The sequence below is a fragment of the Lepidochelys olivacea genome (genome assembly GCF_965140295.1).
Source record: "Lepidochelys olivacea isolate rLepOli2 genome assembly, chromosome: 9".
Taxonomy (NCBI): Eukaryota; Metazoa; Chordata; order Testudines; family Cheloniidae; genus Lepidochelys; species Lepidochelys olivacea.
The window spans coordinates 77,524,388-77,542,417 of record NC_140419.1 but is presented as its reverse complement, the minus strand read 5'-3'; the positions used below and the strand labels follow the sequence as shown (position 1 = coordinate 77,542,417).

The 18,030-nt window shown below is 47.9% G+C and overlaps 2 protein-coding genes across 3 annotated transcripts in view; both read left to right on the top strand.

Annotated features, from left to right (window-relative positions):
- Positions 1-5,548, top strand: part of EDA (ectodysplasin A) — a 187,512-nt gene extending 181,964 nt beyond the window's left edge. For both annotated transcript variants that reach the window (XM_084638746.1, XM_084638747.1), the window contains one exon: positions 284-5,548. In XM_084638746.1, coding sequence (XP_084494872.1) covers positions 284-535 — 252 coding nt within the window. In that variant the 3' untranslated portion in view covers positions 536-5,548. The remainder of the gene's footprint in view (positions 1-283) is intronic.
- Positions 5,549-11,273: 5,725 nt separating this feature from the next.
- Positions 11,274-17,177, top strand: LOC311526517 (transforming growth factor beta activator LRRC32-like). Its single transcript, XM_084639653.1, has 2 exons — positions 11,274-11,430; positions 13,431-17,177. The coding sequence occupies exons 1-2, from the start codon at positions 11,311-11,313 to the stop codon at positions 15,423-15,425; spliced, it is 2,115 nt and encodes a 704-aa protein (XP_084495779.1). The 5' UTR covers positions 11,274-11,310; the 3' UTR covers positions 15,426-17,177.
- Positions 17,178-18,030: the final 853 nt, after the last annotated feature.

The following is an 18,030-nucleotide window of genomic DNA, read 5'->3' as shown; positions in this document are numbered from 1 at the left end:
CTTCTGGGGGAGTTGCCTCCATTCACAAATACTTCCATGCTTGCTCACCCTCATGGTTTGTGTTTGTAGGATATGGCATATAAAGGTCTTGTTTGTGCTGCTTGCTAAGAGTGAGCCAGCCCACTGTAGATGTAGGTATAGAGGGACTATGGAAGTGATCCGTGTTTAACTGAGGAAAGGTGCACATGCATGAGCACATTTGCAGCAAGAAGTGGGTGGTTTCCTGGGGCACAAACACACCTCTGCCCTCTCCGTAACACCATTTCTTCCTCCTGCTTCATAGGTGTACTACATAAACTTCACAGATTTTGCCAGCTATGAGGTGGTGGTGGATGAAAAGCCATTCCTACAGTGCACCCGGAGTATTGAGACAGGCAAGACCAACTTCAACACCTGTTACACAGCTGGGGTCTCTCTCCTCAAAGCCAGGCAGAAGATTGCAGTGAAAATGGTCCATGCTGACATCTCCATCAACATGAGCAAGCACACAACTTTCTTTGGGGCCATACGGCTAGGAGACGCACCAACATCTTAGATGAACTTGGCATATACATGGAGTCTCCCAGAACTGCACAGTGCTGCTTTTCAAAAGAATATGAGGGGGTTCTATCATACAGCCACAAAGAAAACTGATCCAGAGCTATTTATTTCTTTATGTGGATACAGGAAGAGCAAGGTCACCTGTGATTTGCATAGAGACTTGTATTAGAAAGGCAGTTGAGAAAGCATTGTGAGGAAGAAAGGCTCGCATGTCCTTTCTTGCCTCAGTGTTTCAAGTATTACTGCACTGATATTCTGCTCTGTGGTCCTCACCCAAGATTTGTGGTAGGAATGATATGGGTTTCCTGCTTTTATGTTGCACTAGCTATAGCATCCATGGCAGCAGCAGCAGAAGGCGAGAAAAGACAGGCTTTCTGAGGAGTTGTTCTCTCTAGGGACTCATACACTGCTGCCTTTGCACACTTAGGGCAAGAAACCTATGGGTTTTCTCCACCTATGAGGGAGAGTTCTAAATTAGGGCAATGGTGTTGCAATGTGAAAGGTGAGAATGATCCCTGCTCAGCGATATTTACATTCATCCTCTGGACTGTAAGAATAAGTAGGTTGAGGGCTTGGAAGCAGGCTGCAAATGCAATGAGCATTTGATGAGCATTAAAACATAGTCACAAAATAAAATGATACCACGTAAAACAAACTCTCAGCATTTTGCAAGCCCAGCATTGAAATGCTCTAGGCAGCTATGACCACAAGATGTTTCAGTGCCACTGGTACTTTAAGCTCCTGCCACGTGCCCAGAGGTTTAAGTTGCTCTAATGGGCACTTCCTGGAAGTGGTGGTGTTGCAACAGCAACTTGTGATTTTACAAAACTAACATGTTGCATATGAGGAAATATTTACACAGGCTTCATAGTGCAGCATGCTGCAAACACGACTACCCACATACACACTCTGCAGCAACCACTGAAATGGGTATTTTTAAGATTTACATATACAAGCAAACAGGGAAATCTTTTCTGTGTTATTGGCATTATGTGCTGGGTTTTAGGAGCTTTATTCTTTTTCTACACTAGTGAAGAATCTTTCGTTTCTTGTCTGCCCTTCTCTATCAGAAAGACAGTGTAATAAGTGGTGGTTAACTATTTTCCAACAAGGCCTGTACTGAAAACTTTGGTCCAACACATACACACCCTTCCCACTTCTCTTTTCTCTGGACTCAACTGATTCTAGTCCAAATATACCTTTTAGGCACTAATGGAAAAACTCGAAGACTATGTTTCTTCAGGCTTTCTGAGCAGCTCTTTCCTACTATTTCCATTTGATTGGTGAGATCTAAATCCAAGACCTGTACTTGAATTGGAGAAGTGGAAAGAGCTTTATTCACTCCTCTGTATCATACCCTTTTTAAAAAAAACCTGGCCATCTTTGAACAGAGCTTTTCCCAAAAATACAGATTATATATGGGAGGGTGATATCTCAGTCAATATATTAAAATAAAAATGAATTTCTGGAGTTTGGAAGAAAATCCTAAACAGACAGCCTGGTGCTACCTTCCTCTTTACCAATAAGGACAGTGATAACCTATTGGCATTTGAAAATGACCCTCTATCAGCACCACAAAGGCAGTAATTGGATTGGCCAACTAAGATTCCAACCTATACTCTTCAGCCCAGAGTACCCTTAGCTTTCCTATTCTTCCCCATTCATAATGAGCGATGTCATTGTATAAGGAGAAAAGCACCTTCCAAGGCTGCCATTCCTATGAGAGAGATGCATCATAGGGGGAACTAGCCTTTGACTTCAGGCATCACTACTCATTAGAGGGGTATAGTTATGCCATAAGTGCACAAATTCCCTGTTGTTCTTTTCTTCATATGATCTGCCTCCTTTCCAGCCTCAACATGTTGGATTAGCATGAGCATTAGGATATTTAACTAGTTTTCAGTGGTTTGTTTCCCTCAGAATGAATTAGAAAGACATATTCAAAAGAAGTTGGGAAATGTGTGTGATGGGAATCTCTGTTAACCAACTCATTAACAATAATACTTTCGAATACAGTCTACTTAAACGACAAGACTAGGGACAAGCAAAAGTTGTGAAATGACAGGGAAGGGGATGACGGAGTTAGTTAAGCTCTTATGTCCCATTCTGCTAGGCCCCATGATTCCCAGCTGAATGATATGGCTTCCACTACGCAGCAATATTCCACTTGTGCAACGGCAGAGCACTCACTGTGGGGAGCACCATGTGTCTCTGTCTAACATTCCTCCTAGCATGTACATAGAACAGCAATGAAGGACTCCGGAAGGAACAGAATAGCACCTTCCTCATCAGCTTTAATTTCTTGTATGTTCAGTTAGTGAAATGCACCTTTTCTGATTTTTCATTAGACCAAATGATGGATTCAGTGTAACTTGAGTTCCATGGCATCGAGCACAGGAGGCTGGGGAGCAAATGACCTGAAGAACTCTGATAGTATGTTGAGGGCCAAATTCATCACTGGCATAAGTGAATTTAACTCCATTGTCTTCACTGCTGGCATGAGAGTGTGAATTGGGCCATAAAGAGCCTTTTTATAAATGAAAACCCAATGGCTTCTCTAGCAGCAAAATCTCATTAATGGAGTATTAGAGTACGTTATTAAAATGACTAACTTATTGTAAGTTCATCTAGGTCAGGCGTGGGCAAACTACGGCCCAGTCTGTGAGCTGTTTTAAGCCAGCCCGCAAGCTCCCGCTGGGGAGCTGGGTCAGGGCTGCACCATGCGGCTCCTGGAAGCCCTGGCATGGCCCTGCTCTAAGGGTCAGGTTCCGCTCCATGCCTAGGAGCCAGAGAAGGGACATGCCACTGCTTCTGTGAGCCACTTGAGGGTAAGCCCTGCTCAGAGCCTGCACCCCAAGCCTCTTCCCATGCCCCGACCTCCTGCCCCCAGCCCTGATCCACCTCCCGCTCTCCAAACCCCTCAATCCCAGCACGGAGCACCCTCCTGCACCCCAAACCCCTCATCCCCAGCCCCACCCCAGAACCCACACCCCCAACTGGAGCCCTCCCCCCCTCCCACACCCTAACCCCAATTTTGTGAGCATTCATGGCTCACCATACAATTTCTATTCCCCGATATGGCCCTCAGGCCAAAAAGTTTGCCCACCCCTAACCTAGGTTATAGCATGGCTTCTTTCTGAGACATCTCAGGGCCCCTGTTTAATTTTCTGGTGGTGCAAAGGAAGTTGAGCAGAAGAGGTGTGAGACCAGATTCTAGTAGTCACCAGGGGCGAAAAGAGGCACTGTGAGAGAGTTTAACGAGATACTAGGGAAAATAGGGGCTTGCTTCAGTCATCCACTGTGATGTCTTCCAGTCTGACACGCGTTGCTAATCGGGTTGAGACAAGGGAGTGCTTCGGTAATGGACAAATGTCGAGCATATCGGGAATTCTGGTGTGTGTTTGTGGTGCTGTGTTCTGCAAATGCAGCCCCTGCTGCCTTCCTGTTTTTGTCTCAGCCCTTTCTCTTTGAGTAGCAATCTACTTCCTCCACCCTCACCAGTGGGCCTTAACTGTCGTTTTATTGCTAGCTGTGCCCCAGTTGCAGAAAAGTAGCAAATGGTTACTGATTTACAATATACAGTTTTAACCCCCCCAAAACTCTTTCTGTGGAGACAGTTTTTAGAGAAACTGGAAATGCTGCTACAGTCAGGCCATTGTTAAAAGAAGCAAATATCTGCAGTAGATGCCTTTAGTTGTGAGCTGTCTACCTTGGAATGATTGACCTGCTGCCTTTGCCATTCCCAAGAGCCCTTCTTACACAGATAAGCAGGTTGCCTTCTTAACCTATTGAGGACTTAAATAGCCCTGCTCCTACTGACAAATCGTGCCTGGTCATCACTGGACTGCGATGTTCCTCTTAAAGAACACTAGAAATTAAAATGCAGTGATGGAAGAGTGCCAGCATTTGTGTTTAGATAAGTATTCTGAATTGAACAAATGAAGCTGGATGGATCAATTGTTCTCACAATCATGGGAGCCATCACAGGTCATCTCAGCAATTCTGCCCTTTTATCCCTCTTGGGAGAGACAGTGAAGAAAATTAGTCCTGAGCTTCCCGAGTTGTCCAGCTACTTATTGGTCTTTCCAGTTTTAGTGCCCCTCCTGCCCCGAAACAGAATCCTGTTGCTGTTCTCCAGCTCACAGCAGCCTTGCCACAAGTTTCTAGAGCAAAGAAAAGCAAGTGTGTATTTTATGGTAGTCTAAAGGTCACCCCACTGAACTGAGGATTTATCCACAAGTGCTGTGTTCAGGCTACACATGTCACTGAGATGCTTTTGAATCGGTTTGGAATGCAGAAATGCTGCAAATAAGTATGAATGCAGGCTTAACACCACTTGCTGCATACAGAAGCTCACTCACTGTTGAAACAAATAGCAGTGTAGTACGTTTCATTATTCTGTGCCTCCATCTCTTCCCGCTGTCTCTTCTGAGAGCAGACTGTGCCTGCAGGGAGCATTAGGAACAAAACCTTTGGTGACTTGGAATTAGCAGTGTCAACCATCTAGTTTTTGAAGGCTGAACTTCAGTCCATCATGCAGCAAGGTCCCTCCCCCCTTTCTTTTTATTACCCCCATCATCCTGCAGATAAGTGTTTCTGGCTCCTGGATTGTACACTCTACCCACTTGAGTTTGCAATAGGAAGCAATCATGTATTTTGTTGTTGTTGTTGCGTATCTTTACAAATACCTACAAGATGAGGTTTATGTGTCATTTCCTTTAATTGAGTCAACAGTTTATGAATCATTGCTTCCAGTAAACCTCCACTCAGGCTCGTTAATGAAAATAGTATGGTAAAGGAGTTTTGGTCACAGATACAGCAACTCCGAGCCCGTCTTACTGTTGTATGAGCTGCACAGTGACCTAGTGATGCTGCGTTGTGAGTCAGCATCTTCATTCAAGACACTATCTGTATATAAAATATACATACTGTATATAAACTGGGATGTAAGTTTATGTAAATTGTCAGTATTTTCTTTGCAAATAAAGCTTTTTCCTGATTTGACCTAGTTCAGTCCCGGCTGAAACATTTCTTTTTTCCTCTTTAGAACCTTCTGTCTGCTAGCAGTTTGTGTTGCCAGTTCTCACAATTTTATGATGAGTCTCCCTATAGCTGGTATTTTTCTTACAGCCCCAGCTACTGGGATGGAGATTGCATGAGAATCACAGCTTTTAGTTAAAAATGAAAGTTTCTGGTATTTATGGTTGCAGAGAAAATATTGAAAATGTGAACTGAGTGCACCCTAAGTGCTCAGAAGAGAAAAGAACCCCCAGATTTATATTTTTAAATCTCATGACTTTTAAGCAATCTTATCATTTTGGGGGCCTGCCTTATGATTTTTGCATGCTAGGGCTCCCTTGTGCTGCATTGTTTTAATGGTATAGAACCCTGACCTCTTCAGCATTGTTCAGTAATGGCCAGGGGTCTCCTTTCTTGGATTCGTGTGGAGCCAGAAGACACTGTACTCAGGACGGATTCTAGGGTCAGGCGAGCAGGTGCTTCCTTCCAGGGCACAGTACTGCTATTCCACTTGGCTTTTTGTTTTCCTCAGCTCTGATTGGCTGGCCATTTTTGCTTGCTGATTGGCCACTCGGGGCAGGAGGGCACCAAAAATGTTTTCTGCCCTGGCTGCCAAAATGGCTAGGGCCAGTCTTGACTGTAATCACCCCGTGGAGAGTGACTAGCAAGAAGGGAGCCAGCCTGAGAGAGAAGCAGAACTGGCCCATTACAGATGAACAGTAACTCCCTGATATATGGCCTGGGGATCAGGATCTAGAGCAGTTCACAGCTCACACTCATGATCCATTCCCCAAGATGTGTGCATGAGAGCTCCCTCTGCTCGAAGCCTGGACACCAGAGAGATCTCACAGTGACTGGGGAATGCCAGCCCTCCGAGACACGGGCCATTGAGCTGGGAATGGGCATTAAGTATGCAAAAGAAGGGAGTGAACTGTACCCCATTAGCCAAAGTCCCAGGGTAGAGGCATTACTGCAAAGCAGGAGCTTTATTTTCAGTCCAAAGTGAGATGGTTGTGTTGATGGGAGGTGCACACTCCATTGCCTTTCAGTCTACCTTACCTCCCAGCCCTGAAAAACTTCCACTAAGTGGGAAAGGGGGACTCGGTTTCCTTGGCCTCTCTACTGAGTCTGTCAACAAGGGGGCTAGTCAGGGCCAGATGTGATGTTGTGTGTTGTGATAGACACCTGCTCACTCTGAACCATGCTCGGACTCTCAAACTGGTGGGGGGGGAGATTTTCTCTGAAGTATCTGGGCTCTCTGCTTTGTGCCGTTTGTTTTGCAGGTGCTGTATTATACCATGAACCTGCCGACAGGTCACCTCATTCAGAGAAGGAAGGCTGTGGTGTGAGGCAAGGAGCCTAAAGTTACTAGCTTATTCCTGTGTGCAGAGCATGCTGGCCCATTACAGCACTAACGCCTGTTGCACTGCTGGTGCGTGGCCACTCTTCCCTTCTCCCCCTGGACAGGGCCGTGTTGCTGAAACCATTAGAACAGCCAGACCCAGGAGCTGGGGCCAAGCGGCATGTCTGGCCAGGTACTGCCCCGCCGGCCCCAGTCTAGCTCTGTCTGAGAAACACCCAGCAGCAGTGTCAAGTCACAAGAGCAGGTTCTCCTTGTATTCCCACTGATGAGACTCAGCGCCTCTGATGCTGAGCTGTGGAGCTGTACAGAAAAGCAGTTGCCCCTGGGGGGGGGACAGTCACACGCTTGTATTCGGAACGACATCACTGGCTCCATCTGTATAAGGGAGTGCACCCCTCAGATCCTTTGCCACTGCCACCAAGAACTCACAGCACGAGTCTTCTCTGGTCTATGAGCCCGTGCTCTGGATAGTCACCGCTAATTGTTGTTAGTTTTTGTTAGTGACCAGTTAGTTGGATGTTGGTCTTGGGTTATCTCCAGGACCATGTCGGATCTCAAATTCCATATGGGGCTCAAAAGATGAGCACCTTGCTCAGCCATCTTCCCCGAGACAGATGCATGTGTCCCATGCCCCAGGCCTGGGACAATCACACAGTGTGCCCCAGTGCATGACTTGCCATGTTGTACTCCTCAGACAAGGAGGGACAGTTAGCTCAGACTGCAAGCATTCAAGTAAACTGACGTGATACTCCTGCAGGAAGCTTGAGGTCTGCTTCTAAAGAGGCCATAGAGGCACCTCGCCACTCCTGCCTTGGCACTTCCCGCAATATCAGGCCCGAGGTCACCTTTCTGAAGCAAATGCTTGCAGAGGCCGAGCTTTCCATCTGGCACCGTCCTTTACCACAAGCTCCATGTAGACAGTCCACACTGGCACACTGGTCTGTGACAGCACTGAAGACTCCTTTGGGCCTGTTAGAATAGATGCTGATAGATGCTGTAAGCAAAAGGCAGGCTTCCAGATCTCCATGTGACCCTCCCCCAGAGCAAAAGGAGAAGAGGTAGCATCCAACTTGCAGAGAGAGGCCAAGGAGAAGAAAAACAGGAGGCATCATTCTCCTCCAGCACCGACATGTTTCCTTTGGGGACTCCTTACCAGTGCTGCTGTCATCTTTGGCACATACTCCTCCTCAGTTTGGGCCTCCAATGCTGATACCATCACCACCATCCTCTTGTTGGACACCTCCCTCAAAGCTGTTGGCTACATTGCCACTGCTTGAATCCCTACAGCAGTATTTGCCTCCAACTTCCATCCAGAACATAATGGAGGAAGATGGGATCCCCTCTGAACCAGCTGTGTAAGTTCTTCTGGCCCCCTCCAGAGAGCCCAATGCAACTTGCCTTGTGAAAGATATTATGCAGGGCCATGTTCAATTACTCATGTGGCCCCATATTCAGGGGTCCAAGCAGGCTCTCTTTCATGCTGCCGAACTCACCAGGGCACTATCTTCAGCACAGGAACAAGATACCTCTTCTGGCACCAAGATATTTCCCAGGACGGCCGTTCTCTTTGAGAGTGTCTGTGTTCCAGACGGTGCAGATATGCCCATCACTATTGCCGCTGTCATTGGTGCCAGCATTGACACCTCTTCCTCTTCCAAAGGGCAGAATAGACATGGATAGGCACAGGGAATTCCCAGCCTTTGGATGGAAATGCTGGGGATTCTCCAAGGAGTACATGAGTGTGCCAGAGTCTGATCAGGGACTTTCAGTTAATTTCACCCTAAAGGCCAGAACCAGCTATTTAAAGTGCACAGAGGAGTTTGTTTGGGTTCCCCCATCTGACACTCTGGGGATGTGGAAAAAGGCTAGGGGATGCACAGAGCCTGGGTCTTGTGCTAGGGAGTTAGGTCACCCATACTAGGAGAGAGATTAACTTTGTTCCCTTCCCTGTACTCCCTTCCCGCTCCTCTGCTCCTTGCTAGGGGTGGTGAAGCTGGATGGAGGAGGTGAGCTAGAGAGCTGCAGGCCAGTGTCTCCCTAAATGGAGATTCCATGTTTTTTGGAGCTGTAAACATTTTGTGACATCTTTTGGTTGTCTCTAAAGAACAATAAAGGCTTGCTCTCTCTAAGGTCTGTGTTTGCCTTCATAGCCTGAAACCCAGGCCTTCAATAGAATCAATATGAACAAGCAAGGTTTAGAAGAGCTGTTGCCTTCAGGGGCCCTGCACCCGGTGAGGACTGACCAAGGAGATGGGTTTAAAGCATTGTACCTGGTTTTCCAGTCCAGAGACTAGAACTTCCACAGGATTCTCTACTCACCCCAAGAGCCCTGTTTATTCACTGAGGTGCATCTGACCCTCAGCACTGCATTTTGCTTGAGACCTGAACCATAAGAAACAGAGAGCTTTCCCACAATATAAAAGCTCTTGTGCAAACTGGGTAGTGGCGGTGCAGCCTGCTGCAGGAAAGGAATGAAGAGTCAACAGCATTGAGCCAAACAAACAAAAAAAGTCCACTTAGCAAAATATCCCATGAACTGTCCCAGCAGCCAAACATTCTTGTTGTGACATGTATGGACCAACCAGTAGGTGGCAGAGTGGCCCTGGATATGTGACCACAGAAAAATTCTTTTTTGAGATATGCTGGTATTGGGGGAGCTAATATTAGTAGGGTGACCAGATAGCAACTGTGAAAAAACGGGATAGGGTGGGGGTAATAGATGCCTATATAAGAAAAAGTCCCCAAAAATGGGACTGTCTCTATAAAAACGAGACATCTGGTCACCCTAAATATGAGGCTGTCATAGGAAAATCCCCTCTCTCTCCCCTTTCTCCCCCAGTGCAGTGTAAATACCAGGCAATCATCTTCCAGCCATGCTTCACACCATTAGGGGCCCAGGAGGAAGGCATGGTGATAATGCAGTGGGCAGTGGCAGCACAAGTTCCCGTTCCCATCACCCACATATACCCCTGGCTCCTGCCCATGCCTGTTGCACCCTGTCCAGGGAAAGACAGGCGGTCATTTTCTGTGGCCCATTCAGTTCGGGGCTAACTGGGGGTGAGGGGATGTTGTGAACACCTATTCACAGAGCCCTGGACTGAGACTGCAGACTCATTGCTCACTCACCCCAGTGATGGCTTCTGTTCTCTGTGCACTGCGCCCTATGCTGGAGGTGAAAGGCTCTTGCTGGCTGCTGTTGCTCAGAGCTGTGTGGTTGGGTTGGGCATGTTCCCCTCTTGGTACATTTGTTACTGTCTGGGGGCGAGGGGAAGGTGGAATGCCAGGGGTTTAAACGGGTTACCTCTCTGAGCCCATCTCTTCTGCCCTCGCCTCCCTTTTCCTGTAGCTCAGGGAGGCTCCATCCCCCATCCCTTTGGGAGGCTTCTCTGATCCTGGGAATAGAAGTAGCCCATGGGCTGTGGGAGACTGGGCACCCCCTAGCAGAAGCACCAGTGGAGCCCATGGGATACTCCAGGTGCAGGAAACCCCTCGTGAGGGTGTGAGCTGGACTTCACCTCAGGACTGTGCTGGGTGATTCATTCATGGGAGCTGGATGGTAAAACCCTTGGTGCATTCGCTCCCCAGCAAAGGGTCAGGTGTTGTTGTAAAATTTCCCTCTGCATGAGCTGCAGTAGCCCAGAGAGGGAGAAGGGAATTCCCTCTCCAGGCTCACTCCTGCCTCATATCCTCCTCATCTCATGGAGGAAGGCATGGCCAGTAGTGCTGAACAATGACCCCAGTGCTGTTTATCACCACAGAAAGGGATTTGATTCCCCTCAAATGTCTAGCACCTCCCACCTGTGACTATTCCAGCTTGGGCAGCAAAGGGGGCCCTACTCTTCCAGTTTACATTTTGCCTGGTGGCACCATCTGGTCTTAGGTGCTAGCCTGAGCCCAGCATTTCCTACAGTGTCTAATTGCTCGCTTGGGATCCCCTATCCAAGCTAACCAGGCTTAGCTGTGAGTTCTGACCCAGAGCACAGCAGGAGGTGGCTGCAGATAAGACCCTAGGACAAACCCTTTGGACAACAGTGTGGTTTCCAAACTGGGGAATACCCACAAAAACTCCTCTCCTTCCCTGGGCCTTATCGGCTCCATTTTGCTGATATTTATTTCCTTTATAGTTTCAAATGATCACCTGGAAGTATGTGTAGTGGCATCTCCACCCCCTGTTCCCTAGTTTCTCTTTCCTTTGTGGCTTCATATACTGTTTTTCCCCGTCAGAGGCTTATATCTTTATTTTCCCACTACCGTAGCTGGGACTCCCACACACTATCTCCTTCCCCAAGCCCTCACTGGAGCCTATTTATATAGAAGTCTTTCTCTCCCTTAGCCCAGATGAGAGCACAGAAGCAGTGGGAAGGGGCTGCTTGCTCCTGGAGCCCATCATGTTTCTGTCAGAACACCGGCTGGCTGAAAGAGGATATTTGCTGCTCTGGCTGCTCCCATCTGTTCTCAAAGCCCAGCCTAGTGCGGAGGTGAGCCCAAACCCTCTGCCATGCCAGCAGGTAAGGCTAATTGCCCAGGATCCTTTGTGATTTAATAGCCAAACAATGCCCCCGGTGGGTCTCAGACAGGAACTGCTGGTTGTGCTCATACCCTGCTGTGATACTAAAAGTTTAAAACCAGATTTTGAAAATCTTCCCCCAAAACTCTGACCACCTCAGCCTAGCAGCCACCTCCTCTTCAATAGCCTGTCTTTTAATGTCCCCTCTCTTACACTTTCTTGTCTCTCTCTGCCTCAAGGACTTTCAGACCTTGTCTTCAAGCCTCTCTCCCCCCACCTCTGCCTTGTAATCTCCCCCCTTTCACCATTAGCCTTGTACCCAGGTGCTTTCATTTTGTCACCCTGAGATATCGTTACCCCTCATCTTCAGCAGTTTCTACCAGACAGACACTGTCTTGGGCAGCTTTTTGGATACCATGTGTCTGAGTGAGGCTTGACACAGCACTTGTATGTATGGGGCCAGGAAACGCTAAATACCCTGAACACATCTTGTCACCCTGTATTGTCTGTTCCTCCCCCACTTTTCTGTGACTGATCTCCGGGGTGGCTCCCCTTTGGGGACCAGTTGGTGAAACACCAGATCTCTAGAATTAGAATGTGGGGGACAGAGCAGAGAGAGGAGGAGACCGTCTGAGCCCCAGTAAGCAATGAGATCGATGGCTTTCTCCTCCCCTTATACCCACCCAGCTTCTACTCCCCGGCTGTCTTGGCCTGGAGAGCCAGGGAACATGGGCCTGAACTCAAACCCAGTCTCTCCAGTGACAGTGAGAGCACTAACCCCTAGACATCTTTTTTTCTTCATGGCCAGGCGCTAAAGCTGGAGCTCGCTCCCAGCCAGTCACTCAAGTGAATGACAAACTTCAGCTTGAAAACAAGGGACAGAGGTCATGGCACTGCCTCCTGGTTTGATCACACCCCCTGCCTGTGTCTTTTTCCGCTCGCTAAGTGATAGGCTGTGGTTAGAGGAGGTGGGATGGATCACTTGACACTTGAGGGAGGACTGTGGCTGCCAGAGGATTGAGGTTTCTCATTGTGGGATAAGAAATGACGAGGCAGTTCCCAATGGGAACTATTCTTCTCTCCCTGTCCCCTCCTTGGATATGTGCCTGACTGAGGGCTGTGCTTGGGGGAGAGGCACATGGCACAGAGGAGCCATCAGGACACGCACCCCACTGCAGCCTAGGCTCTGGGATGCAGCTGTCAGACTCCACACAGTCTCATACCCTTCTGCAGCCCAGTGAGTGTGACACAGACCCTTGCGGGTGAAGGGAAAAGGATGGTGATGATGGTACCTGAGATCAGCCAATGAACAGTGCTGACCTAGCAGTCAGGAGCTGTCTGCCTCCCTCGTGCCTTATTTTTGTTCAGGCGAGGAAGCAGAGGTGCTGTGTGGTTCCTTCGTTGACTCTAAGCTGTGATCTGCTGGCCAGCATAGGTGCATCTGTGTCACCCAGTCTGGAGGGTTTCAGCAGCGCAAACCAATAACTTGAGCTTCTTCAGGGGCTTCTCTGAAGGTAATAGTGTCAGCAGGGCCCTCCCTAGGGGGATGTGGGGCCCAGTGTGGAAGTGACAAATCCGTCACTTCTGGGACTGACCTCGCCACCCAATCGGTCCCACCTGCAGGGGCCCCCAAAGCACAGGGCCTGGAACGGTCACCACGATTTGCCGTACCCAAGGGACGGCTCTGAGTTCCGGCCCCCACTGTACCTCAGAAAGCCAGGTGACAAAGAACCCCCTACAGCTCTGAAAGAGCTTCCCACCCACAAGGTCAGATTTGTGATTATGCTAGAAACTGTGTGTGAAGGCGCTTATGCCTTCATCTCAGCCCGCCACGTCGAAAGTATTTGCCTAAGGGGAGCGCGTGCTTGTGTCTGAGGATTTCTAGTAAAATTCCAAACAGCAGTAAGGTGTGTGTGTGTGATAGGAGAGGAGCCAGGTTTGAAATGAGGTGTGGGCTGAGCTCCTTCACTCTCATTGATGGCTTTCCTTGTTTCTCCATAGAGCTCAGTTCAGGTCTCATGCCAAGGTCTTGGCCTCCGCACATTTCCAGAGAAGCTTGGCCCTGGGGTTAAGCAGCTCGACCTCTCTGACAACTTCATCCAAAACCTGATGGAAAGCTGCACATCAAAGTTAGGGCAGCTAGAGCACCTCAACATGCATTTCAACCAGTTGGCAACTGTGTCAGAAATGGCCCTGACTCATCTAACTCATCTTCACTCTCTGCTCCTAGCTGCAAACCACCTTGATAGGAATTACTTCACCAATGGAAGAGCCTTCGGGTCACTGAGGAATCTAAAGGTCCTGGACCTTTCGGCAAATAATTTGGACAGTGATATGGCAGCCTGGTACTTCAGCAATCTCACCTCTTTAAAGAAACTGGATCTATCCTGGAACAAGATGACCAGGCTGCCAGGGAGCATCTTCCAGGGAACTCAACAGCTAAGAGAGATCAACCTTAACAACAACTACATCATGGAAATAGAGGAAGGCGCTTTTGAGGCTCTGGTAAGTCTAAAGGTGGTGAATTTAGCCATGAATTCCCTTCACTGTATCTCGGGCTTCAGCCTCACACAGCTGCAAGTTTTAAATCTCAGCTACAATGCCCTGGAGTTCTTTGTTACAGAGGAGAGAAAGGAGCAGTACCAGCTTCAGGTGCTAGATCTGAGTCACAACAAACTGATTTACTTTCCAGAGCTCCCCAAGGTGCATCGCCTCACACACTTAAACCTCTCTGATAATGCCATGGTCTCTTTGGCACCAAGTTCCACCAATACAGCAGAGTTCAGACTGTGGTATGATGAGATGGCAAGACCTAACATATCCTTGAATATTTACAATGCAGCAGCTGGACTGTCAAAGATAACTGACTTAGATCTCAGCAGTAACCTGTTGTATTTGTTCCCAGTTACTTTCCTTCACAATCTGACCTCCCTCCAGAATCTCAATATGGCTAAGAACTGTCTCCATAATATCGCTGTGGAGTCACCTCCTGGTGATACGAAAAGCAAGGAGCCAGGCATGATGCATGACAATGCCTTTCTGTCAGTGCAATCATTGGATCTTCAAGGCAATTTCATTCATTCCTTGCCACAGTGGTTTTTTAGTATTCTGCCTAAACTGGAAACACTTGACCTTGGTTCTAACAGCCTCCAGCCTTGTGAGAGCCAGAATGCTAATAGAAGAGAGATACCAATAGGTCATAACTCAGCTCAAAGAGGTAACTGTACATCCTTCTGTGACATACCTCAGCTGAAGTATCTGAGTTTACGTAGGAACAACATTGTGAGGCTATATCCTTTCATGTTCAACCAAACCTCTTTGGTCTCCCTGGATCTGTCTGAGAATGAAGACTTGTTCATGCCAAAAGGAGCTCTGGAGGGTCTGGAATTCTCCTTGCAGAAGCTCTCTCTGAGAGGAAACCAGATGGACAATAAAAAGACAGAGTTCCCTTGTCTGAAGATGCTGAAAAAGTTGGACATGTCAGACAACAAGTTGAGTCTTTTGCCCCCAGACCTGGTCTGCTCTCCACTGGAAAACCTGAACATTCGCAATAACAACCTCCAGGCCTTAGAGAAACCTGCCACCATGAGATGGTCCAGCAGCCTCAATCATCTGAACGTTGCTGGCAATCCCTTTAGCTGTTGTGCACTGAGCTGGCTGGAAATTCTACAAGCTGCCCGTGTGAGTGTGTTGGATCTGAATGAAACTCTGTGCTCTTATCAGGACAAGAACAGGAACTTCTCAGCTAAGATAGCCAACAAGCCCACGTGGCTTTGTCCTCATCAGATAGGAAATCACTACCTGATGGTATTGGTGGTGTTGATCACTCTTTGCTTTCTGTTTCTCAGCTGCGGGATGTTCTGTCATCTGAAAAAGAATCAGAAGCTGTCAAAGTATCTGAGCTTCACAAGCAACAGGGTGGACCCCATTCCTTATCATCCAAATAAGGAAAAGAGAACTGAAGAGATTGTAACAGACAGAGTTACAGAAGTATAGTACGGGGCAGGAGAGGGAGAATAATATTTATTGTATTTTAGGCACCTGCCCCTCACTATTAAAGGCTTCACAAACAAGACAATAAAACATTCAAAATCAAATCAATATTCTGTGCTCCCTCCTGATGCAAGCAGCTTAGACACATGCTGTAGCCTCCATGGACCATCTCTCCATACTGTTTTTGTGTGTGTGCAAGGGATAACTGCTCATTGTGGGAGCCGTGGAAATATTGTTGTATTTACAAAGAATTCCCTCATGGGTTTCCTGCCATTCAAAGAACAGCAACCTTGTTTCAGGGATCTCCCCCTCCTGCTTCACAGCTGAACCCACCCTCTTCTGTTTGTGAGCAGATAGTTATCTCCACAGCAACAGAATTGTTATTCTACAGAACTGTTGTTCAGCATTCTCCAGGAGTTGTCACTTGGCTTTTCAATAGGCAAATTAAATACTTCTTAGTGTCAACCTAGTAAACAAGAAGCCCCCCACCCCTTCTTTCCCCCCTGCAATATGAGGGCTGCAGAGTCATGTGAAACGCCCCTTGTAAGGAAGTTTTAGGCCTGGTCTACACCTAAAACAGGTCAACCTAGCTACAGTGCTCAGAGGTGTGAAAAGTTCACACCCTGGGAGATTTAGTTAAGCTGAGCTAAACCCTGATGTAGACACTGCTAGGTCCACAGAAAAATTCATCTAGCAACCGCCTCTCAAAGGAGGGGATTTACCGCAGCAATAGAAAAAACCTTTCCATCACTGTAGTGAGTGTCTCCACTACAGCAGCTGTTTGGCTGTAGCACTTGACATGTAAACAAATCTGTAGTGTATTCTCCTGTAAGGGCCCAAAACACAACAGCTTACAGTATCAAAAATGGCCTTGTGGGGAAGGGGGAGAGGGTGATTTCTGTAGAATCCCAGGATGTTGTTTAAAAACGTGACTCTCCCCTTTGTTGACACTCCTGTCCCTTGAACTTTCATCCAAACCTTTGTGCTGAGTTGATGCTTCTAAGTGGCTCTGAGCAGTGCAGAGTGTGCCTGAGGGTGGCTTGCCATGTTCTTGGCCATTGTGATAGGAATGATTCTACCTCAACAAAAAGAACCCGAGTTGAAAATTCTCTGCCTCTCTGTAGTCAAAACCCCTAAGCTTTTCAGGTCAGCGTGCAGGCAGAGCTTGAACTAGGACAGCCAAGCCACCATTTCTAAACTCGTCATAAGCCTGCAGTGGCTGTGACAGGCTGACATCTTCCACAATGACAGGAGAGCGCAATTGGGCTGTCTAGCTCCAGGGAAAGCTGCCCCCCCCCCACCCATGGAAGTCATCAAGGCAAAGAGCTCCCAGTCACTGTTCTAACCAGTAACGCTCTCACCTTTGGTGCTCACACTCCCCAGATAATCAGCAATCGATTTAAAAGATGCTGCAGGAGCAGAGTCCTGAAGCTGAGGTGCTGAGCAGGGCCTGGCGAGTAGGGGACTCTGCTCCTGTGGTACTGAGGTACTGTGGTACTACAGCTCTCTAGCCGCCAGGTTACTCCTTCTGGGACTCAGGAAGCCAAAGAGAAACACTCATTAGCATCATGGGAGTTGTTCTTGAGCTCAGACACGTTCATTCGCTGCCAGGCTTGCTGTGACAAAACCCATTGCTTTTCAGGGTTCCTCAGTTCTAGTCTCTGTCACCCCAGCCAGCCTGACACTGAGTGCGACACCCAGGAATGTTTACAAGTCGAGCTCTACACATGTCTGGGGCTGCAGAGTACCGCAGAGTGAGTGGGGTTTGGAAAAGGTTTAAATTATTCATGAATTGTCATTAAATGATTCATTGTAAAATAAAGGACACTTTGCTCTAAAGAAGGTGCTGCCCTCTACCTCTCACCCCCCCGCCACCTGCGTTGTGTCTGTACGTCTGCGACTACTGCCTTACGTGCTGTGACAAACCGACTTTCCGAATGAATGGAATTCTATGCCTATCTCATTGGATGGAGCTGAGCCCATGTTTCCATGTTCAGTTCAGACTCTCTTTGATCCAGAAGGGTGCTGTGGCCAAGATAGGCCATGGGATTATGCTGGTCTCTATTCCACTGTGCTTCCCTCCCTACCCACCAGGCTCTGTTGTTGTCTATGGATTTATCCTTCTCATGTACATTAGAAGCTCCTTAGGACAGGGATGTATTTTCTTATTTGTCTGGAGAGCACTGTGCACGCACCACTGGGGCTATATAAGCAATCTGGCTGCTCCCAAGAGCTGTGATTGTCATGCAAGAGAAGATAAGGGAGAGAGGGATGGATGCCCTCTGCATATCCAGGGCATGGTTACTTCAGAGGGTGTTTCATGATAAACAAAGCCCCAGGTGCTGTTGTTTTATGACAGGTGTTTCTGAAGCTGTAAATGTGCATTTTGGGTGGCCTCTTGGTTAGTAATGTTCTTCATTTAAACCACATACGAGGCTGTACTTTCCATGCATTCCACAGTATGCTGACTTGACCTTCACAGGGTTTATTCATCATCACCTTCCCCTGCCCCCATGAAGAAGCCTTCAGTGTTGTACATTCCATGCACTCTAAACCAGGACAGCCCTGCTGTGCCCCACTGAGAGCTTTGTTAGGCCTTGGCTACATT

Excerpts from the sequence above, each read along its gene's own strand:
- LOC311526517 (XM_084639653.1), top strand. The coding sequence starts at position 11,311 with ATGTTTCTGTCAGAACACCGGCTGGCTGAAAGAGGATATTTGCTGCTC. Across the intron at positions 11,431-13,430 it reads ACCCTCTGCCATGCCAGCAG|AGCTCAGTTCAGGTCTCATG; the intron begins GTAAGGCTAATT and ends GTTTCTCCATAG.